The sequence below is a fragment of the Crocuta crocuta genome, unplaced genomic scaffold (genome assembly GCF_008692635.1).
Source record: "Crocuta crocuta isolate KB4526 unplaced genomic scaffold, BGI_CrCroc_1.0 scaffold222, whole genome shotgun sequence".
NCBI lineage: Eukaryota > Metazoa > Chordata > Mammalia > Carnivora > Hyaenidae > Crocuta > Crocuta crocuta.
In genome coordinates this window covers 2205330-2229754 of record NW_027528806.1, presented here as the reverse complement: position 1 = coordinate 2229754, position 24425 = coordinate 2205330, and the positions used below count along the sequence as shown (strand labels likewise).

The window sequence follows — 24425 nt, the reverse complement described above, 5'->3', positions numbered from 1 at the left end:
GCTGACAGCTCAGAGCCTGGAGCCTGTCTTCAGATTCTGTGTCTCCCTCTTTCTCTGACCCTCCCCTGCTCACGCTGTCTTTCTCTCTCTCTCAAAAATAAATAAAACGTTAACAAATAAATAAACATTTAAAAAATCATTCAGTGACTCTCAGTCACACTGAGGTTAAAATCCCCACTCCTTAACATGGTATGCCAGCAGCTTCAAGCTGCCTTTCCTGACTTCTGTACATGCTNCAGATTACAAAGATGCTCTAGAACTCTTCACTACTTTGTGCCTTACACCTGCTCTTTTTACTTGGAAGATACTTGTGAACCCAGCCCAAATGTCCCCTTCCCCATAAGCAAACCTTTCCCTGACCTCCTAGAGTTGCTTGGTCTGGGCTCTGCACTTGCATAGCACTATGAATAGATTTCTGTCATAGTGCAATGACATAAAAGCTCGTCTTGTTTTCATAGTTTATCTTCTATTCTTCTGTCTTCCTCATTAGACAGGAACATTTCAAGAGTAAAGACCATGATGCCTTAAGCATCTCTGTCCCCCTGGGACAGAGCATGCCTGGGATCTTAGAGCGGGCTGAAAAGAAGGATTCTCCTGTGATCTCTTGTCACCCCTTGACCACTTCTGATCTGCCCCTCAGTGCTCACCTCGTCATCTTATACCCTGGTTCTACAAACTTCCAACTCTTGCACTTCATTCCTCTTGCCGCCAACACACACCCTGCCTGGGTCCTTCTCCATCTACTCTTCAGAGGAATTGGCCCCTGCCTCTTCCACCATTTAGGACGTCACTCTGTGGGGCATGGCCATGCTGTGAGATCTGGCCTTGCTGCTGATAGGAGAATTAGAAAGAGTAATTCTCTTCTGGTCCTTGTGGCCAGTTGAAGGAGGCTCTACTCAGTTGCAGGTTTTGCGCAATAGGAACCCTCATGGCGTATTGCGGCTGAGTGCGGGAGCCTATGGAGGACATGAGCCATAATTCCTGTTCTGCATGCCAACCTCCCCTTAGCAAGGAGAGGCGGTGTTGGAAGGAACTGAGATGCTTTGGTTTGAGGCATTACATATGTTCCCTCATCTCTGGTTATCTAAGCACTAACCTTCCTTTCAAGGACCAAATCAAGTTCAGAGTTCTCTCCAAGGCCGCCCTTGGCTTGCAGCATCTAACATCATCGCTCTGTCTCCCAAATGTGCTGATCACTGCTCCCTATGCATTTAGCATCTGTTCTTCTCTATTTACTTGCTGCTTATCTCTTTGGGGGAAGAAGGTAAATAATTTAAGGTTTGTAAACTTTTGAAGTCAAATATATCTCTTTGGGCTCCCAGTATTCATTGGAGTACCTTGTGTTCAGTACTTACTCAATACATGTTTCTTGATTATAATGCTGTCTCTAGAGCAGTGTTTCTCAAAGTGTGGTCCTTACAGCAGCAGCAACAGCATCACCTGGAAACTTGTTAGAACCACTTGTTAGGATCCTCAGGTCCCACCCGGGACCTGCTGAATCAGAAACTCTGAGGGTGGCATCCAGCAATGGTTTTTAACAAGCTTTCTAGGTGATTTGGACACAGGCTAACGTTTGAGACCTTTAGAGCCCTCCAATAAAATCCACTGATTTTAAAACACTACCTGTTTTATTATTGGCTATTCCAGAAAAGCATATGTCCTTTCTCAAGTGTAATAATTACAGTTCATCTTTTCAAAAATGAGATTTTTTTCAGGGAAAATAAATCTAGCCTTTAAAGAGAGTGACTCCTCTCTCTCTCTCTCTCTCTCTCTCTTTCTCTCAGTTCTATTCTAGAGAGAGAGAGAACACAACTTGGGAGAGGGGCAGAGGCAGAGAGAGAGAATCCTAAGCTGAGCATGGAGCCCCATGTAAGGCTCAACCCCACGACCTTGGGATCATGACCTGAGCCAAAATCAAGATTTGGAGGCTCAATGCACTGAGCTACCCAAATGCCTCACGAGTGCTCGTCTCTCTTAAAAATGAAGACAAGGAGAGTTTTAATATAAGAGGGTATAGACTGGGTGATACCTCTTAAAGGATTGGAAGCCTGTCTCTCCCCTTTTTAGATTTTAACAAAAACAAAACTGGAAGTAATGATCGTCTTGCCAAACCTGCAATTGTCAAGCCTCAGCTAGGAAGAGTTTGTTTAGCACATCAATCAGCAGGCCTGTATCCGGCTTCCTCTGACATCAAGGGAATCAGTTCTAACATTTTTGAAATCGCCAGTTCGGGAAAATCTTAGGGAACTTTTGGGTGATTAGGGTTTAAGAAGGAATAAAGGACCTCGTCTCTCAAAAGGAAAGGAGTGCTCAACTGGATCTTACAATTCTGTAAGTCTGATATTGGTGTTTGATTCTTTATTGGAATAGTCATGAGGTGTGAGAACCTGAATTACGGTATTTTCTAGAAGAGTTAGCATCTCAGGGGTAGATATTAATCTATGTATGAGAAGCAAGGACGAGAGCTCTTGTATTTTGTTTGGATTGACTGATAAAGTGTCATCCCTTAAATGTTTCCGAGTGTGGGCAGTGAGGACTTGTACTGCAGTATCTGGGAGTACTGCTTCTGGTTGAGTCAAGCTGTGCTAGACAGAAAATTGAGTCTTGTTTGGTGCCTAAGCTAGATCGCTTTCTGGTAAATCAAACTTAGAGCCTAATGCAAAGAAGAGGGAGCACCAAGCATATGAACTTGCAGTTAGTGCTAACATGGGAGGATCCCATCTAGGACTGAAAACCAGATCATCACAAAGTGACACTGCTCGCGCAGAGGCACTGACACAGGGCACCTGGCGCTTTTTGCAAGGGGAGTGAACATCCTTTCCCTACAGCCTAGAGGGAAGGGTGTTAAGTAAGACAGGCCACTCCTCTGGGCTCCGTGGGCTGTGCTACCAACCTCAGGATGCCTCTAAGTATGTGGCAATGACGGCAGCTGCTTAGACATGTACTCACTCCCCTGGGTCAGGAATGGCCTTTCCTTCTTTCTGGGCTTCCTCTTTTCACTTCTCTTACTTGGGGACTGGCTTCTTCCAGGGTGTCTTCCCAGATACACATATCCCTTATTTCTGGGCCCCCAGCATGTAATATGCCCTATGTTTTCATTCATGGTCCTTAACACAAATCACAGTGATGCATATATTCATGTGACAGCTTGCTGAATGTCATCTTCCCCCATTAGTAGAGGACCCCTGCGGTCAGGGACCATGTCAGGTTTGCTCCCTCATGTGTCCCAAGTGCTCACTGTTGACTCTCAGTATGAGATGGAAGGACGTTTGAACAGTGGGATAGTTGATGATCACCTGTTTTCATGTTTGGTCATCTTCCACTGACTTGACCACCTTTCCCAGCACACCATGAATTTAAAATGGACATGGCACATAGTAGGTGCTTATTATTTGTGTCTGCAAACTAGAAAGTCTATCTGCCTCTCCTTTCTGGAGTTTCCACCTGGCATAGAAATATTGATGATAGAGATATTATTTTTCTAAGTATAACATGGGGAAAACACAGCATTACCTTCCCTTAAAATAGGACATTCATGATAGCTCCTCATTAACAAATGAGTAGATTTCTTTTGTTGTTGTTGTTGTATAAAGTCTTGAAAGCTACAGGCTAGAGATAGTATTTAGGACTCGATTTTTTAACAAATCAACAGCAACAACAAAAGATTAAACACCCCAAGGGAGTTGGTGAACTAGTACGTGGGATGTAAGTGAAGAAACAAGTCACAAAGGCACCAGGGAAACTAAGTTCCACCAGCGTGGAACTAAGAGCCTCGGAGATGCGGGGTTCTGATAAATAGAACTGTAAAGTGTCAGAGCTACAGGGAACTTTGGGGACTAGCTGGTCCATGCATTTTTTAAGCTAGAAACTGTGACGCGAGAGAAGCCTACCGAGCTCTGCTTGTCCTCCAGACAAGTCATGTTTTTAACTCAAGGCAGCTATGAGGGAAAAAGAAAAAGAGCCAGGAAAGAAAAGGGGAATGCATTCAGAAAGGTGTTCACAGCACTTCTCAAATATGCCAGGGGAGCTGCTGTGCGTTGCAGGCACATACCTACGTGTAGCTCCACACTCTTCCACGGGTCTGCAATGCACAGGGCGGGTGTGGGTCGGCTGGTCATCAGATCGTTGCGGTCCATGCTGGAGAGCCCCATTTGCCTGGTCTGAGTGGGATGGGGCCCAGGAGTTTATTTTCAGAAGCTTCCCAGGTGATTCTGATGCTCACCCAGGTTTTGAAACCATTTTGGAGAGATGACTGCCATAGGAAGTAGCGGCCATAGGAATACACCCTTTGTTGGCCATGTGGCAATTTCCATGACCTGACACAAAGTGCCAGGGCTCCCGGGTTTCCTGGCTAGGGGCTGGATGAGGCCCCAGGACCACTTTGTCCATGGCTTTGAGATAAGGGGAGGTTTTAAGCCCCCAACTGCCTCCCTCCTTCCTATAGCTTGAGATGAGGGGGTAAGGCCATGGAGGTGCTCATGGGAAACTTGGAAACACGGATTCCCCCAGCCTCCTGGATCCTCCGGGAGCACAGACTTGCATGTACCTCATGGCTCGTTGCCTTCGCAGGCACCAGTTCCCAGTGGTGTGATGGCCGTGTGGTGCCAAAGCTCTGTCATTCCCTTCACCGGCTCCAAGCAGCAGCAACACACACTGCCCGCAATTCCCCGAGCTGTATGTTTTCCATCCCACTGTCCCAGGCTGTGAACTACTTTCTCTTCCCCCTCAGAGTCCTAGACTTTCCCCAGCAGGTCCCTGTTCACTTAGATGCTCCCAAAACCATACCCCAGCTGGCTCAAGCAGTGTGTACGAGGCTGTGTGACCCTTCGCGCAGTGTGTAGAATTGCCAGAACAAGATAAGACAAGGCTGCAATTATTGCTGGTCTAGGAAAATAAGATTTAAATTTGGGGGTGGCTTTTGTTTGGTTTGGTTTCATACTTAAGGAGATGAAGTGATTATTTAAATGGGTGGGGGTGGAGGGGAAATAAGATAATTATTTGGCCTGGATAAATTGCCCAGAAAACTGCTGAAGTTTGCATCAGGTTTATTCCCATGGCACATTTTCTGGGGCCTGTTCCAACTCGTTACCTGGCTCTCTGCTGCGTTTTCAAAGGAGCAGTTTGCATTTCTCGAGGAAGTAAACAACTCGAGTGATTTGCATTCAAAAAGCAAATATTGTGTTCTACAGCCTCAGCACAGTGGTCTCCAAAGTGGGGTGAACATACCCTGTGGGGGGATGCCAGACAGTCCCTTGGCGTGTGTGAGGAAAGTACTAGAACCTGTACAGATTTTACTTCATTTTAGATTGTTTCGTGTTTCACAGTGTATGCATACATGACTACAGTAGCATTGCATTGTAATTTATGAATCCGTATTAGTAGGGCCTGGTGGCTTCGCCGTCTACAGAGGGTAACATTCCAGCATGGAGCACTGTGAAGTACAGCCAAGAAATCCCCATAGCGTGTAGTCAGCTCCATTTTCATATTTTGGATTTGAAAAATTCCTTCAAATGTCAGTGAAGATAAAATATGAACCACTAGAACATGTAATAATATTTCTTTGCCCTCAAATTAATTTCTTTTATGAAAACAATACCACAGAAGTCACGAAGCAACTATATGACTTCAGGTAAAGCTGGTTCCTTGATGTACACCATTACCATATTCCAAGATGCCTTTCAGCCCCGTCCCCTATTATGAATTTACCTCTTATAAATATCACCTCTGCCAATTTAGTTTGATCTGTCCTTTGGGAGATTAAACCTGTGATCCTCACCTTGAAATGTACAGTAGAATATATTAAGACTTGAGGAAGGTGACAGTTCAGAAATGAAACTTAAATAATACTTTTTTTGCCCCAGACGATATGATGGCAATTGCACAGAAGGCAGAAGAGGATAATGTGACTCATTTGTGCACCATGTTTCTTAGGAAATCTATCTTATTTGTTTATGAGCTTCGCTAAGCCTTTAAGGTAACAGAAATCCTTGAGATGAATGTGTCTTTTGAGACTGTAAGTGGAGATAGTGCTGATACAGTCAGGTTCTTACTTAAGAGAAACAGGATATCCCTACTTAGTTTCAATTCCAGTTACTCTGTTGGGTTTTTAGGAAAATGACAAAACCACTTTGACAGCGTACAGATGAGTGAGACAAGCCCTGTGTGCTGGGGATGAACACCTCCCCTGAACTTCATGAGCAGTGGGAGATTTCGAAGTTTTGGGGTGTTTTTCTCTTTTTCACCACATCTTATGCAAAACAGTAGTCCAGAGCCTGGAAATAAAAACAAAGGAAAATATAAGAGATCATAAATTCCCCTGTGGAATTTCTCAAAGAAATGGGATCGTTTAAAATTAATAGTGTCCTCCCCACCCCTACTGTTAATGTTATTTGCTTGCCTAGATTTTTGTTTGCTGTGTGTTTGCTTGTTTTTGCTTGGTGAGCTTTTTACGTAGGACTGAGGGATCTCAGTAAATGACATTTGCAGACAAAGAAAACCATACCTCTCCTGCTCTTGCTCTTAATTCCTTCACTTGACATATCCTTCCTTCAACCTCTGACTATCAAGATTCTGAATCCCCTTGTGGCGCCTGGGTGGCTCAGTCACTTAAGCAACCAACTTCAGCTCAGGTCATGATCTCACGATTTGTGTGTTCAAGCCCCACATCAGGCTCTGTGCTGACAGCTCTGAGCCTGGAGCCTGCTTTGGATTCTGTGCCTGCCTCTTTCTCTCTGCCCCTCTCCCGCTCACACTCTGTCTCTCTCTCTCTCTCTCTCTCTCTCTTAAAAGTGAATAGACATTAAAAAGTTTTTTAAAAAAAGATTCTGAAGCCCCTTATCTTTCAAAGAGACTTTTCAAGCAGGAGCAGCCTCTGTCATCTCTGTTTTCTCTGTTTCTCACATCATAGTACTTACAATCAGAAAGATCCCTCCTGATTTAAAAATGGTTCAGGGGTCTCTGGGTGACTCAGTCAGTTAAGCATCCGACTTCAGCTCAGGTCATGATCTCACAGTTCGTGGGTTTGAGCCCCACATCAGGCTCTATGCTGATAGCTGAGAGCCTAGAGCCTGCTCTCTCTCTCTCTCTCTCTCTCTCTCCCTCCCTCCCTGACTTGTAGTTTCTCTCTCTCTGAAAATAAATAAATAAACTTAATAAAAAAATAAAAAAATAAAAATGGGGTAGATGTTATCAGAAATGTTTTGGTTAAGCTGTTGTTAGGATATTCAAACTTATTTCCTCTAACAGCAGACATATCAACTTAATAGATATTTGCAGAATAATCTTTTGAGCTAGTAGAGACAGATAGGTAGCCTGCATGTCACACACACACCCTCTTCTTAGCTCCAAAAGCTGTCATTCTTCCTGACCTTCTTCCCACTGAGACCATATACAACCGCAGAGGTTGGCGACGTGGCCCTGCAAGTGTCCACACCACGTCCTGGAAGGAGCCAACGCTCGACTCTTGCCAGCCTGACATCGCCTTCCAGATGCTGAGGGCTTTGCTGGGCACTCAGGGAGATACAGACACAGTCTTCCTCTCTTAACATGATTTGTTATATTCCATATGAGTTATAGTTATTTCTATACTTTTCATGTTCCCCTGTTCCACATAATAAACTCTTAGGAACCATACGCCATATTGACCCAGAGGAGGGGCATCTGATTCCTTCCAGGAATCTAGGAGCTCAGTAGATGGGGTGGTGTTTAACTAATCCATAGATTTTCCATAGGACCACCCGCAGAAGTGGGTAACTTTCTAGAGTGGAAGAACATCCTGCACAGTGGTCCTCAAATAAGGAAATTTATAGCCTGTTCAAGGATCAACAAATAGTCTATTAAGCACAGATGTTCAGTATGTACTTTTAGTTCCACACTAAGGAAATTGACTGATCTTACAATTACTCTACTCAGTGATGGTTTTCAAGTTGAAGAGTCAGAATATTTGTTCTTTTTTTAAAAAAATTTATTTACTTTAATTTACGTCCTAGTTAGTTAGCATATAGTACAATAATGATTTCAAGAGTAGAATCCAGTGATTCATCCCCTGTGTGTAACACCCAGTGCTCATCTCAACAGGTGTCCTTAATGCCCCTTGCCCCCTCAGCTCCTCCCTCCAGTAACGCATTTTGTTCTCTATTTTAAGACTCTTATGTTTTGTCCCTCTCCCTGTTTTAATATTATTTTTGCTTCCCTTTTCCTATGTTCATCTGTTTAGTATCTTAAATTCCACATGAGTGAGGTCATGTGATATTTGTCTTTCTCTAACTAATTTCGCTTAGCATAATACTATCTAGTTCCATCTACGTTGTTGCAAATGGCAAGATTTCATTCTTTGTGATTGCTGAGTAATACTCCATTGTATGTATGTATATGTGTGTGTATACATACACACATACCACATCTTCTTTATTCATCTGTGAATGGCTATTTGGGCTCTTTCTATAATTTGGCTGTTGTCAATAGCGCTGCTATAAACATTGGGGTGCATGTGTCTCTTTGAAACAGCACACCTGTATCCATTAGATAAATACCTAGTAGTGCAATTGCTGGATTGTAGGGTAGTTCTATTTTTAATTTTTTGAGGAACCTCCATACTGTTTTCCAGAGTGGCTGCACCAGTTTGCATTCCCACCAGCAGTGCAAAAGAGTTCCCCTTTCTCCACATCCTCGCCATCATCTATTGTTGCCAGAGTTGTTAATTTTAGCCATTCTGACTGGTGTGAGACGGTATCTCATTGTAGTTTTGATTTGTATTTCCCTGATGAGTCACGTTGAGCATTTTTTTCATGTTAACAATCTGTATGTCTTCTTTGGAAAAGTGTCTATTCATGTCTTTTGCCCATTTCTTCACTGTATTATTTGGTTTTTTGGGGGGTGTTGAGAGATAAGTTCTTTATAGATTTTGGATACTAGCCCTTTATTGTATATGTCATTTGCAAATGTCTTCTCCCATTCTGTCGGTTGGTTGCCTTTAGTTTTGCCGATTGTTTCCTTTACTGTGCAGAGGCTTTTTATCTTCGTGAGCTCCCAAGTTCATTTTTGCTTTTGTTGCCCTTGCCTCCAGAGATGTGTTAAGTAAGAAGTTGCTATGGCCAAGGTCAGAGAGGTTTTTGCCTGCTTTCTCCTCAAGGATTTTGATGGCTTCCTGTCTTACATTTAGATCTTTCATCCATTTTGAGTTTTTTTTGTGTGTATATGGTGTAAGAAAGTGGTCCAGCTTTATTCTTCTGCATGTCGCTGTCCAGTTTTCCCAGCACCATTTGCTGAAGAGAGTGTCTTTATTCCATTAAATATTCTTTCCTGCTTTGTCAAAGATTAGTTGGCCATAGGTTTGTGAGTCTATTTCTGGGTTCTGTATTCTGTTCCATTAATTTAAGTTTTTGTTTTTGTGACAGTACCATACTGTCTTGATGATTACAGCTTTGTAATACATCCTGAAGTCCAGGATTGTGATGCCTCCAGCTTTGTTTTTCTTTTTCAGGATGGCTTTGGCTATTCTGGTTCCATACAAATTTTAGGATTGTTTATTCTGGCTTTATAAAGAATGCTGGTGGTATTTTGATAGGGATTGCATTGAATATATACATTGCTTTAGGTAATATTGACATTTTAACAATATTTGTTCTTCCAATTCATGAGCATGGAATATTTTTCCATTGTTTTGTGTCTTCTTCAATTTCTTTCATATAGTTTCTTTCTATGGTTTTCAGTATATAGCTTTTTCACCTCTTTGGTTAGGTTTATTCCTAGGTATTTTATGGCTTTTGGTACAATTGTAAATGGGATTGATTCCTTGATTTCTCTTTCTGTTGCTTCATTATTGGTGTATAGAAATGTAACTGATTTCTGTGCATTGATTTTATATCCTGTGACTTTGCTGAACTCATGGTTCAGTTCTAGCAGTTGTTTTTTTTTTTTTTGTGGAACCTTTTGGGTTTTCCATATAAAGTATCATGTCATCTGCGAAGAGTGAAAGTTTGACTTCCTCCTTGCTGATTTGGATGATTTTTATACCTTTGTGTTGTCTGATTGCTGAGGCTAAGACTTCCAATACTGTGTTGGATAACAATGACAAGAGTGGATATCCCTGCCATGTCCCTGACCTTAGGGGGAAATACAGTCCTCAGTGGGGAAAAACTGAGAGCTTTCCCCCCAGAGTATTTGTTCTAAGAATACCCCAGCAGTGAGGTAGAGAAAGAGCTGGACTGAAGAAAAGCAGGGCAGCAGTGGTGGAGTGCAGAGATGGGAATGGAGGGCTTTGCTGTAGTCCCGCTGGGAAGTGACCAGAGCCTGTGTGGCAGGAAAGGTGGCCATAAAGATGGGAAGGCAAGAAGCAGTGTGACTGACTGGACAGGGGAGGAAAGGAGCAGGCCAAGCCCACCAAACAGAGTGCTGGGTTCTGCGGGCAAGGGCTCCTTGGTGGTAGGAAAGAAGGAGGAAAAGAATTTCCTCTCCACTTTTTTCTTTTTTCGAAAAAAAGAGGAAAAAAATTTCCCCTCCCCTTTTTTTTTTTTTTTTTTTTTTTTTTTTTTTTTTTTTTTTGGTGAAGACGGGCCAATACTAAGCAATAGTTTTTTGACCTTTGAAACCTCCAACTTGCTGTCATCTGTTCCTCCTCACTCTCCAGTTCCTTTCTTCACAGTTTTCCTGAAGCCCTGTGTCCTCATACTGCTCTGAATGAGTGTCAGCAGGGGAGTGGCAGAGAGGGAGACACAGAATCCCAAGGAGGCTCCAGGCTCTGAGCTGTCAGCACAGAGCCTGACATGGGGCTCAAACTCACAAGTTGTGAGATCATGACCTGAGCCAAAGTCAGACACTTAACCACTGAGCCGCCCAGGCACCTCAAACATTGTGCATTTTAAAAAGAGAATCCTTGTTATTTCAAATGAGTTTCTTACCAGCGTCATTTTAAAATGAAATTTAAAGATAAAATCATAAAGTCTAGATGCCCAAGATGTTTTTAGAGGAAATGCCATGGTAGACCAGTAAGCCTTGTCTCCAGTAACAGTTTCTTTAAGATGTCTCTAATTGCCAGTACCTTCCCTTCAACTTACTAAGTTCTGCTTCCTAAAACTTCTCAAGGACGTTCACGGTGACTCTGGATGACTTTGGATAAGGGCAGATGTGGGGAGGTTGGAGGTTCATAGGGTAAGAACTATTCCTACAGTTGAGAGGTCAGCAGTTACAAAGGCCAGATCATAAACATTTCAGGCTTTGCTGGTCAAACAGTCTCTGCCTTAGCAGCAGCAGTCATAGGGAACAGGTGAATGAACGGCATGACTGTGTTCCAGTAAAACTTTACAAAAATAGATGTTGAGCCAGATTTGGCCCCCAGGCAGCAGTTTGCCAAGCCGTCTGTAGATGAACATGTGTGATCCTGAGACAGCCTCTCTTACTCTTGCTTCCCATGTGGGCTCCCATGAGCACATCCCAGCTTTCCAGTCAGATTCTTCAAGAAATACATACCCTTAGAAATATATACCAGCAAATAAGCACAAAGTTAGTACCATTCCTGTAAAATAGTTGAGGGTGCAACTCATGTTGATCTGGAAAAGGCAGCAGAAGGCCTTAGGGTGCCCCCTGGAACTTACCAGCACACCAAAATATAGTGTCTTCAGCATGACAAGTTACTCTTCATCTAACACCTGCCTGAATGGTATGTTCAGTTAAAATGAATTTTTTTAATGTTTATTTGTTTTTGAGAGAGAGAGAGACAGAGCATGAGCAGGGGAGGGGCAGAAAGAGAGAGAGGGAGACACAGAATCCAAACCAGGCTCCAGGCTCTGAGCTGTCAGCACAGTGTCCAACGCAGGGCTCAAACTCACAAACTGTGAGATCATGACATGACATCGGCTTAACCGATGGAGCCACCCAAGCTCCCCTAACATGATCTGTTTCTATTTTTCTAAGCCAGATAATCATGTAAAACTTTCTCTAAAGCATTTGTATAGAGAAAAGGCCCTGGAAGAATCTTAATTCATCCTTATTTTCTTTCTCCAATCTTCCTACTTGCTTCTTGGATCTCTCTTAACATGTCTTTCTTTTCTGATAGCTCACCCACCTCTACTTTTTGTGTGTTTTGAGATTTTCCTACACACAAACGATTTTGTCATTCTGGAGTTTAGTGTAAAGAATATGATAGTCCTGCTCCCAGAAATATGTCCTTGGCTCCCAGAAATATGTCTCATCCTGAGAAACGACCCAAGGATCTGACTTTAGTAGCCAGCTAACAGGCCAAAGAAGAGCTCCAGACTGCACATTTTTCTCACCCACGAGGTTATGGAACACGGCAACAGTGAGAGATTCCTACTTTGTAGAGAATGTCTGCACTTGCCTCAGTTTGAAATCAGTACCAAGGGGGGACGTGTGCCAATTCTCCTTGCGATCCACGTCTCCTGTTATTTTTGAAGAACTGAGTCACTTGAAAACATTGTCCTCTCCCGGGGAGGGTGACCCATCCAGACCCACCACAGGGGAGGCAAACTTGAGCCAACGGCTGATTACATTCCTATGTCCTTAAAGGTGATTTCTTTGCCCCAACTTTCTAAGGGACTAAGAAATCTGTTTACTTTGTATGCGTAAAAATCATGCAAATAATCAACAAAACATGTTGAGCCCATTCACATTGTTTGGGGATGACCAATGGGATGAAACCAGAAATGGACTCAGAACAAGGACAGTAAGTATTCCCTCATTTTTGGAGCACCAGCTTGCGCGCCTGGGTCCACACCGGCTGCTGCTTTTCCCCAGCTGCTTCTGATGCTCTGCACACACGTTTTACGTGTACCAGCGTGTTCTGGGGTCTGGCAAGGTTCGCTTTTAGGTTTTCCTGTTTTCCTCTTCAGTCCTAAGTCCTCTTTGTTGGGAAGCAATGAATCTAGTGTAGCGGTAGATTTGTGTTTTGATTTCTGAAGTCTACTCACAGCCTTCTTGCTACTTTGGGCTGATTTATTGTTCTGGTTCCTTTTTTGTGAATGGCTATTCATTCCCAGCCATGGCCTCTCTGATGGCCATCTGGTTCTCCTTCGGTCACTCAAACATCTGCCCCAGGGATTTGGAAAATGAGCTTCCTTTGGCAGCCTAAAAATAATCTTAGTGGTACTGAACCATGAAAGGGAAATCACCATGCTCCACCGTCCGGTAGATACTGACCAGGGGAATGAGGCAGCCAGCTTCTTAGGGATTTGGAGCTTGGAAGAGGTCTTCTGTCACATCTGCAGATTATTTTGTTTTTTCAAGTGCTGGGAACTGTAAAAACATGGCATGAACTGGGTGCAACCCATCCTCCTGCAGTTTTCCTTGGGATCGGATTTGCTTGCACAATGGAAGTAGTTGGAGATAAAAGCCACACTTTGCATGGTTTGTTTGTAAGGCTTCAAGAGTTTGCTGAGAAAGACAGATGATGCTCAGGGTTCAACACTATATTAGTCACAGTGTGTTTAAGGAGATCTTGTAAATGTTTTGAACAGCAGTTATGGAACATTTCTAAATACTGGGCTTTTAACTAGGACCCAGGGGGGAGCAATGATGGCTTGCTCCTCACGTCCAGAAGAATGAAATTTGCCAGAAGCTAAATCTTAATCCCTAGGCTGTTTCTCATACACAATTATTTCTGGCCTCATTGTCCAGTGCAGCTTTTCAGAGGTGCTACGAGGAGATAAAATGTCAACATAATCATGATACTCAAACAAGTAAAATGCCAACAAATTCAAATCCCCTTGCAAGTAAGTCATAATCCAAAGATACTAAAATCTAAAGTAACTAACATCCAAACTTAAATTTCCTTCACCTTTTGAGTTTAAAACCAAAGCACTTAATGGCCTTCTTATTTTGCACCATCTTTGCAAATGAGATTCTTGACACTGGGGAGAGGTTGTGCTCTTCAGCATCTGCAGCCTGGGCGATTGTTCTCTGGAACAAATGTGGCTCTTCCAGCTCCAAGAAGGTTGAATTTGTTGGACAGCAAAGTCTCTTGTGTGCTTTCCTTTTTAATGAAATGTAAATGAACAAAGAGAAAATGGACCTATTACCCTTGGCATTTAGAAAAATGAGCCAATCCCTCGCTTCTAGACAGTTGTCCCAGGCAAAATTTTGTTCCCAGGTCCTTATTTTAATTTTGCCAAAGTCCACATCAAGAACTTTTAAAAGTTCGAGTTTTTATGCTACAGTAATAATGGATGCTGGCACAAGACATGAGATTCCTGGGTCAGAAACAAATGACTTTATTACTCATGGCACAGCATGTAACTTTGGCTTTCTCCAATCCCAGTTTAGGATTCAATCCCAGTTTAGAGAGTCATGTTTGCATAATTTCCCCCTGTACTCCCAAGTCCTAGGGTAATGTTACAGAGGGACTCAAGTAGATGCTCATACAGTGGATTTGTATCATGGCTAAGGACCCTGATCATTAGCACCTGCATCTTTTATGATAGGCTCGGAGCAAATCTGACTGCCCTTTGCTCCAGAGAGACATTATCTTTGTTATACTGGACAATACACAAACCTGCCTCTTACTTAGGGGACACTGTCTCTGACTTTCAAGGCTCTTTACTCTATCAACGTCCTTGAAAAGATAGATAATCTAGAGTAAAAACAGCCTATGCCTCTGTTCACAAGCCACATAGGAATGGGAGAGATCCATGGAGGACTATCTCCTGGCAGCCCATAGCAGAGACCCAATCATATCAAGTAAAGGACAGCTGATGAAAATATTCTTGGCTTCTCTAAATACAACTCAGTCTGTGGCAGTTGTTTGGAGTCCATGACCATAAATTTAAACTCAACTGGCAGAAATCTTCTCCCAGTCTAGATGGGAGAAGTCAACTGGGTCCTACTTCACGTACTTTTAGTTTATATTTAGAATCTTCTTGATTTGCATTTGCACCTTGAGATGAAAATAGAAGGCTCCCTCCCTGTGCACTGCATTTTGTGTGGATTGTGCATCGGACAGAGCTTCTGTGATCTCAAGTACAGGCATCTTCAGTCCTGGGCCACATTCTCCATTTCCACCACCTCTTAGAAGTGCTTAGACTAGTGAAAACTGAGTCTCCCCTCCCCCATATACTCAGCTGGGAAAACACCCTATGTAGATTCATGAACCATACGTGCTGTTGATGATTCTGAAGCTTAAGCTCCTAATGAGCTAGTAAGGGCTAATCCTCCTGCCACCTGCTCCTTGAGATTTGCCTTCCTTAGGTTTTAAATGTTCTGAAGGTTGAATAGCATTGCTTTCTGCTACATATTTTGGGGTAGTAACTAGATATGCCTCTAGTGTTTTGTATCCATGTCCTTTGGGGAAGACTCAATTTTGTTTAACCTGCTATTTAAATGGACTCCTTTCTTCTTTCATAGCCCTGCTTGTTGAGTCTATGTACTTTTTATACTTCCTTTGTCCCTTTGCTTTCTGACATAGATTTGTTTTTCCTAAAATACTGTTCTAGATTCTGTCTAGATGTGGGGCTTATCATTAGGAAAGATGTGGAATCAATGAATCCTCTGTTTACTAAAGTATCCATTGTTCAAATGCATCTTTACCACCGTCACCTCTGAGTTGGCTAATTCCACACAGGAAATATTCTCCCATCTGACCAGCATCTAGTTCTGGCCTATTACCATCCTGCCTGGCCCCCCTTACTACGTCTCATGTTTGCTTCCTTTACAGCGCTAATTTCATACATTTCTTAGGCCACTTCCATCAGGCCAACAAAAATAACTGTGTCCCTTTAAAATTTACCCAGGAATATTTTTAAATCTCTTCCTGGGCTTCTTCCCCCTTCACCTTTAAATCTGTCCAACCTTTCTGATCCCTCTTCGATGTAGCTGTCTCAAATCTGCTTACTCAAGCTCTGCAGTTCTGAAATCACCTCTCATTGTTCTCTGGGCCTGAGATCTCCATAGAAGTGTTGTTGCATTCTGTTCCTTGTGATTTTGCCTCTTTTTGTCAGATGGATTTCTTGAGGCGCCGTCATGCCCTCCCATCTAGTAAGAACTAAAGTGACTTCCCAGTTTTATGACACCCAGTTTAATTGTGGTTAAGCACTGACCTCCTGGACTTCACAGTCTCCTATCCCCCTTCATATCCGCACAGCCTGTTGTCTAAGATCTCTGCTTTCCCTTTAAGGAATCCTCTTTCTTCCTCTAAGAAATCATCATGTGTTCCTTTATTTTCTCTCTTCCACTACTTCTACTTTGATTGTAAGACCACAGGGTGTTCTCAAATCCTCTTTGGTGTCTTGTGCAAACCTGATTTCTAAACACATGCATTTCCAGGTACATGCATTTGAAACTGTCTTCTTAGAAGTTTGCATTAATTTTCTGGTGCTTTGTTCTCATCTTGAATTCAGCAAGATGGCATATTCTTGTTGAGTCCCCTTTTGTTTTGCTTTGTTCATTCATTAAATGTGCTACCTTTGTGTAGGTATGAAGTTGAAATGTTTATCTCTGAAGTCTAGAGCTATAATCAGAGTCTATGTAGTCATCAGATCTAGAGGCAGTACCCTGAGACTTGGTAGGGAGAAAGCTTGAGGTGTTTTGTTTGAGCTGAACCTTCACTATAATTCTGTGATACATATCAGGTACTCTATTAGTACTCTCAAGTGCATTTTTATTTAATCCTCATAATAACCCTTATAAGATCATTACAAGGCAATTTTAGTCCTTTAAAGATAAGTACTTTGGGGGCACCTGGGTGTCTCCATAGGTTGAACATCTGACTTCAGCTCAGGTCATGATCTCACAGTTCGTGGGTTAAAGCCCCCCATTGGGCTCTACGCTGACAGTGTGGAGCCTGCTTTGGATTTTTTCTCTCCCTCTCCCTGCTCCTCCCCTGCTCTCTCTCAAATAAATTAACTTTTAATAAAATAAGTAAAACTCTTAAAAAATAAAAAAAAATTTTTAAAAATACTGTTGAGGCACCTGTCTGGCTCAGTCAGTATACCATGTGACTCTTGATCTCAGGGTCATGAGTTCAAGCCCCCCATTTGGCATGGAGCCTACTTAAAAATAAATAAATAAACAATCCCCCAAATTTGTATGGAACCACAGAAAGTCCCGAATAGCCAAAATAATGTTGAAAAAGAAAACCAAAGCTGGAGGCATCACAATCCCATATTTTAACCTGTATTACAAAGCTGTAATCATCAAGACAGTATGGTACTGGCATAAAAACAGACACATATATCAATGAAATAGAATAAGAACCCAGAAATGGACCCACAAATATAGGGCCAACTAATCTTCAACAAAGCAGGAAAGAGTATCCAATGGAAAAAAGACAGACCCTTTTAGCAAATGGCGCTAAGAATTAGACAGCAACATGCAGAAGAATGAAACTGTCCTGCTTTCTTATACTATACACAAAAATAAACTCAAAGTGGATAAAAGACCTAAATGTGAGAAACTACCAAAATCCTACAGAAGAAAACAGACAGCACCCTCTTTGACCTCAGGCACAGCAGCTTCTTATTTGACATGTCTCCAGCGGTAAGGGAAATAAAAACGAGAATGAAGTATTGGGACCTCATCAAGATAATTCTGCACAGTGAAAGAAACAATCAACAAAACTAAAAGCAACTGATGGGATGGGAGAAGATATTTGCAAAAGACATATCGGATAAAAGATTAGTAGTATCCAAAATCTATAAAGAACTTACCAAACTCAACACCCAAATAACAAATAATCCAATGAAGAAATGGGCAGAAGGTATGAATAGGCATTTTTCCAAAGAAGACATCCAGATGGCTAACAGACACATTAAAAGATGCTCAACATCACTCATCAGGGAAATACAAATCAAAACCACAATGAGATACCACCTCACACTTGTCAGAATGCCTAAAATTAACAACTCAGGAAACACCAGGTTGGCAAGGATGTGGAGACAGAGGAACTCTATTGCACTGTTGGTGGGAATGCAACCTAGTGCAGCCACTCGGGGAGACAGTGTGGAGGTTCCTCAAAAAATTAAAAATAGAACTACCCTACAACTCAACAATTGCATTACTAGGTATTTATCCAAAGGATACAAAAATGCTAATTTGAAGGCACATGTGCCCCAATTTTATAGCAGCAATATTAGCAGTAGCTAAATTTGGAAAGAGTCCAAATGTCCATCAACTGATGAATGGCTTAAGAAGATATAGCATATAAGGGCACCTGTGTGGTTCAGTTGGTTAAGCAGCTGACTTTGGCTCAGGTGATAATCTCACAGTTTGTGAGTTTAAGCCCCACGTAGGGCTCTGTGCTAACAGCTCAGAGCCTGGAGCCTGCTTCAGATTCTGTGTCTCCCTCTCTGTCCCTCCCCTCCTCACACCCTATCTCTCTCTGTCTTTCTGTCTCTGTCTCTCTCTCAAAAATAAATAAACATTAAAAAAAGAAGATGTGGTGTGTACACACACACACACACACACACACAATGGAATATTACTCAGAGATGAAAAATAATGAAATCCTGACATTTGCAACAACATAGATGGAACTGGAGGGCATTATGCTAAGCAAAATAAGTCAGAGAAAGACAGATGTCATATCATTTTAGTATATGTGGAATCTGAGAAACTTAACAGGTAAACATAGGGGAAGGGAAGGAAAAATAAATTACAAACAGGGAGGCAAACCATAGGAGACTTAAGTACAGAGAACAAACCGAAGGTTGATGGCGTGGATAGGGTTAAATGGGTGACAGACATTAAGGAGGGTGCTTTTCAGGATGGGCACTGAGTGTCCTATGTAAGACATGAATCACTGAGTTCTCCTGAAGCCAAGACTACGCTAGATGTTAACTAACCTGAGAATTGAAAGAAAAAAAAATGTCAACAGTCTAAAATACATAAATACTGTTTTTTCTATTTTACCTCATGAAAATCGCCTCTGATGTCAGGGCTCTACTGATATATTCTGGGCACAACCTGTGTCACTACCGCTGGTACACGGACATTGCATTATACACTTGGCATGCTGCGCAAGTGCTTCTTGTTCGTACAGAGAGTGAGGCAGGTTTTTCATCTCCGTTGCTGATTAAAATACCAAAACGCCCGATGGACAGCGGCATGAGGGTCACAGCCCTCCCTCGTCCTTTGGCTGACAGGTTGTCGTGGTGCAGCTGGAGCCTCCGTCCTTACCTCTGGAGTAACTCGGTAATTACAGCTCAGCTCTGTCTGGACCAAGGCACTGGTGAACTCCAGAGGCCCAGATCCTGCCCCACTTCCACCAGCCTGGGCCTGGGGGTGATTTCTTACCTCTCCGGAGGATTCTGCTGCACACCAGAGTTTGTCCAGGTCCTTCTGAGGCCTGGGAGTCTCCCCGCCATCAGATCCATCCTAAGTCCCTGTGGCAGGCACCTTCCCCTGTCCCCACTGCCTCGGCCGCACTGCATCCCTGCACCTCCAGAGCCCCTTTACTGGCAACTCCTGAGCCTCTCAGGGAGCTCTTCATTCAAACTGGGTCGCTTGTTAGCTTTCTCCAATCCCAGCTCTAGGATTCTGCTTTCTCAAGTTGGATCCATTACCCCATGCTCGTCTGCTTACCCATTTCCAGAATTTTGTTGCTGTTGTCTTCTGTTCTCTTTGAACCCTTGTGGGATGAGGTCTTTCATTTTATTTTATTTTTTTAATAGTTTATTGTCAAATTAGTTTCCACATAACACTCAGTGTTCATCCCCACAAGTGTCCTCCTCCATGCCCATCCCCCCCTCCCCCCACATCCATCAGTCCTCAGTTTTTGTCAGCATTCAAGAGTCTCTCATGGGTTGCCTCTCTCCCTTTCCCCCACCATTTCCCCCCTTCTTCTCCCCCTTGTTCCTCCGTCAAGTTCCTCCTAATCCTCCTATACGTGCACACATATGATATTTGTCCTTCTCTGAATGACTTATTTCGCTCAGCATAACACCCTCAAGGTCCATCCATGTTGCTACACATGGCCAGATTTCATTGTTTCTCGTTTTAAAATCTCTTCTCTGTCATTTGAGTGTGGTTTCCCATGAAGGGGGAGAAAGAAGGAAATCTGCCATCTTTAATCAGAAAATTATCATTTAATTCTTAAACCCCATTTACAGATGAGGACACTGAAGCTCAAGGAGGTTGACTCGTGTGCCTACACTGGTAATAAATGGTGCAGCCAGGTTCTGTACCCAGGCAGCTGGACCCCTAACCGCTCTGCTCTACCATTTCTCTGTAAAGCCAGAAGCTGAAGATTCTGCTTCAGTGAGAATCTCCTAGACAACAAGTGTAGAAACCGGTCCAAACAGAAAGGCTCTAACTTGGAAATTGGCAAATCATATTAGATTCCATTAATATAATGGCATTGTTGTATAACACATGAATTAGAAATTGCTGATGAATAATAGATTACGCCAGCTGAACCAAAGGCCTTGCAGGAGCACTTTTTGCACATTCATTTTAGAACAACTGAAATGACATCATTCCTAGAACAGCTTGATTTGTCCCTTGCATCTAAAATAATAAAAATAAAAATATAGCAAAGGGACTCCAGAGCGTGGACGTTTTCAGATAATAGTCCCAAGACTGAAGAGAGGCTCATTGTGATCAAAACTGCGCTTTGTTGGGGCGCCTGGGTGGCTTAGTCGGTTGAGCGTCCGACTTTCGCTTAGGTCATGATCTCGCGGTTCGTGGGTTCGAGCCCCGCGTCGGGCTCTGTGCTGACTGCCAGCTCAGAGCCTGGAGCCTGTTTCAGTCTGTGACTCCCTCTCTCTCTGACCCTCCGCTGCTCACGCTGTCTCTCTCTCTCTCTACTAGAAATAAATAAAACTTTAAAAAAAAAAAAAACTGCGCTTTGTATATTGTTACTTCCTGTTCATTGAGTTACAAACCACTTAAAATCATGCCAGGTTTCTGCTGCGAGAGGAAAAGGTTCTGTTTAAATTCAGAACCCAATGCTAACACATTGAGGGGGCTCCGAAATAAGACTGCCCTCCTTCCTGAGTTCAGTAGTGTCCCATTTGCTACTCTCTGAGATGTCTCTAGGTCCATTCTTGTTGGCTTTAGTTACAGGCTTTCAGTAGTAAGGTAACACACCCACCATCTTTAACGTAAGATATCTTTGGTATAAGAAGTGGTATTGGTATTTTATAGATCATAGAAACCAAATGTCATTTCTTTCTTTGGTGCCTTTAAGATTAAAAAAAAAAAAAAGTTATTCCTTAAGGCTGTGATTCTCTTACTTCTGAACCGCCTCTCTCAGATTCTGAAAATAAAGCAGAGTTGGCAGCCGTGGGGCTCACATCACAAGAACACAGATTTGACACAGCATGTGTGTGCTCTTGCGAAACTACACCCATCAGCCTGTGCTCTCATTTGCTGTACACAGGATCTAGCCTCGATCCGGGATTTATGTTATAAACAAAAGGGTGTTTCTGAAGGGTCTCCGTTTCTTTCCTTGTCTGTCAACAGAGAGAATGTTTTTGTTTTACCTTGAGACACATGTTTGCTATGAACTTTAAGTGGAAAAAATTTGAAGTATACGAATTATACAGTACGATACAGCATTGATCATCCAAAGTATGAACTTCATCTAGGGGCACCTGGGAGGCTTAGCCAGTTAAGCATCTGACTCTTGATTTCAGCTCAGGTCATGATCTCGTAGTTTAGTGAGTTAGCCCCATGTCAGGCTCTGAGCTGACAGCGCAGCGCCTGCTTGGGATTCTCTCTCTCCCGGTCTCTCTGCCCCTTCCCTGTTTAGCCTCATGCACTCTCATTCAAAATAAATAAACATTTTTTAAAAATAGTTTTAAAAAATCCTCTAAGGAGGGAGGGAGGAAAAATCCTAGTAATGCCTGAAATTGGAAATAGGGAGACTTAAGAAGTCTCAGCCTTGGCTGTAATGAGTTGAGAAGCCTTGGGCAGGTCACTTGCCTTTCCGTTACTCACATGAGGGCTCATGTCATCTCCAGAATTTCTCTGATTGTATGAAAACCTGGGGCCATGCTGGAAAAACAGAGGGGGAAATGGAAGAAGGAAGTTTCCTGAGTCCAGAATCAGTTGGCTAGAATTGTTTCCCTCCCTTGACAGGAGATCCTCAGACATGCTTTCTGATGGTTTGGGCCTTGGCTGCTACGTAATAAGCCACCCACTGAATGAGCACAGAGGAAGTCATGACTTACAAGCTGGGGAATCCTTTCTCTGTAGGCCGATAGCCCGATAGCCCGGGTCAGGTAGTATAAGAGAAAGAACCGGGAACTCAACTCCGTCTCCAGTAATTGGGGTTTACAGTCTGGAGACAGGTTCTTTCCATAAAGCTTTTAAATTAAGCAAAGGAGAGGCCCCGAGGCTTCTCTCTGGATTATTCTGATTTGCATGTCTCCTCCTGTGCCCCAGATCTCTGGCAAGTCTCCAAGAGGCTTCTTTTGCCCTGGGTGTGAATTAAATGTTACAGTTTGGGGTTGGGAAAGACATCCCTCTTGAGAATCTCTAAAATCATCCTCCGGATTCCAGTCTTGCCTTTACGTAGTAATTTAAACCTGGAGACCTGCCAATCCCTGACATTGTAATAGGGTTTCACCAAATTTATCTTTGTTTTTATGTATCAGGATTAATTTGTTTTCCCAGTGCCCCTTCCTCAACTTACCTACATCTCCTCATTTCTCATTTTTTCCCCCTTTCTCATCCAGAAAGATATGTGAACTTGAGGAGGGAGAGGAACTTGAGAAGGAGATGGGGTTTACCTCGGAGATTACTCTTACTGCTTACTTTATACATTATCATATACTGAGTTTGATATACGATGTATAATTTTTATTAACATTTAAGGTTTCGGTTGTTTTTTTGTTTTTGTTTTTACATCATAATTACATGATTTTCAATGGCCATGAAGTGTTAAAGAATATCTCCTATGTCTTTTCAAGTCCATATATGTTTCTTCATGTGAATCCTACCTATTTTAATTAACATGACTTTCCCTTCAAAACCTCAAAGGAAAAGAAAATTTCAAATGGGAAAGCTCATTGCTTGATCTATCTCATAAGTTATGTACATATAAATTTACCTCCCAAATTTTTTATACAGGCTCTCAAGCATATAAGTCTCCTTTTCCTCTCTAATAAATGTAATTGGTTATTGTTAGCTTGTTTGGCTTTTCTCTGATAGAGGACACTATAGACCTTGGGACCTTTCTTTCTATATCATCCCTTAGAGTCTGGGAGCACAGATCACCATGTGCAGACGTGTGGGCTGACTGTACGTGGCTCCCTGCACATAACCTGGGCAGTGCTGAGTCCGTACACAGGGGTATAGCGCACAGACAGTATGGTTGACCCAAGAGGTGTAGTTATTTGGCTCCACAAAGTTATCATCTCACTGTATTTTAGAATTGAATTTATATTTCTGGTTTAATGTTTCTTGCGACTGGCACTGTAGGGACAAACACTCACCCACAAGTCAAGAGACCTGGGCTATAGTTAGTTGTGTCTTCATGACCACCTGGGTGACCTTGACCAACAAGTTTTCTCCAGAAATGGAATGGCCTCTGGGGCCGTTTCTACTTCAAAACCTCCTGTTTCTCGGCTGTGCAGCCGAGACGGCGTGCTGAGGAGGAACTTGCCAGCAAAAGGTTGCACGATTCCGGGTCATCGGATGGGTTGTGCTTTGATCCCAGGAATCTTTTTTCTCATGTGATCCCTATATTGCTGCACTTGAAGCCTGGAGATAAATTCTGGGAGAGGCCCTCATCAATGATTGCAGGCCGGCCCCTCCCATCAGCTCTGTGCTGTCTGCATTTCAGATGCCTGGGACAGATGAGCCCCAAGATTCGTGTGGCCCCGAGGAATCCAAGGGAAACCTGGAAAGTCCCAAACAGGGCAGCAGTAAGATGAAACTCAAGAGTCGTCTCTCAGGTAAGCAGAACTCTTTGCCTGGTATGGCCTGTCAGCTTCCAGCCTCAGGAGTGGGAAGACCAAGTCATTAACAGAATGAGCTCCTTCTGTCCCCTTATACCCTCAAAATTATTTTTCCTTTAGGTAGTACATGCCCCAGCCATAAAACTGCATTCAGCATGGCTGCCCACATGAATAGTTTTATTTGAGTCATGATGAAGTGAATGTCAACATCTCTGTTTGTGTCTGAGCAAACTTGATCATTTACTTCCACAGGACTTCAGATGACTGATTCCCTGTGGAGTATTCCTACTGGCCTATCTTCTGGGCAAATGTCCATCTCCCCCAAGCCCTTGGTCCACCAGAACAAGGGGCAGTGAGCTAGTTACTATTAAATCTATATCTTAACTATGCAGGTGGAGAAATGGGATAGGAGTTGCAGCTTTGGGAACAAGAAGATTTCCCATTTCCTGGTATAGCCTCAGAGTAGCTGGCCTAGGCCTTGAAAGAAAAAGTCAATGTTGAAAGCAGAGGCCATGTGCAGAGACCTGTTATGATCCATGGGTCCTAGGCACTCTCTCCTTGATGGGCTCTTTTCCCTAT

At 42.9% G+C, this 24425-nt stretch overlaps 1 protein-coding gene across 2 annotated transcripts in view; it reads left to right on the top strand.

The window, feature by feature from the left end:
• PDZD2 (PDZ domain containing 2) overlaps positions 1 to 24425 on the top strand; it is a 232776-nt gene that overhangs the window by 159208 nt on the left and 49143 nt on the right. For both annotated transcript variants that reach the window (XM_077755838.1, XM_077755839.1), the window contains exon 6: positions 23732 to 23843. In XM_077755838.1, the coding sequence (XP_077611964.1) occupies positions 23732 to 23843 (112 nt within the window). The remainder of the gene's footprint in view (positions 1 to 23731; positions 23844 to 24425) is intronic.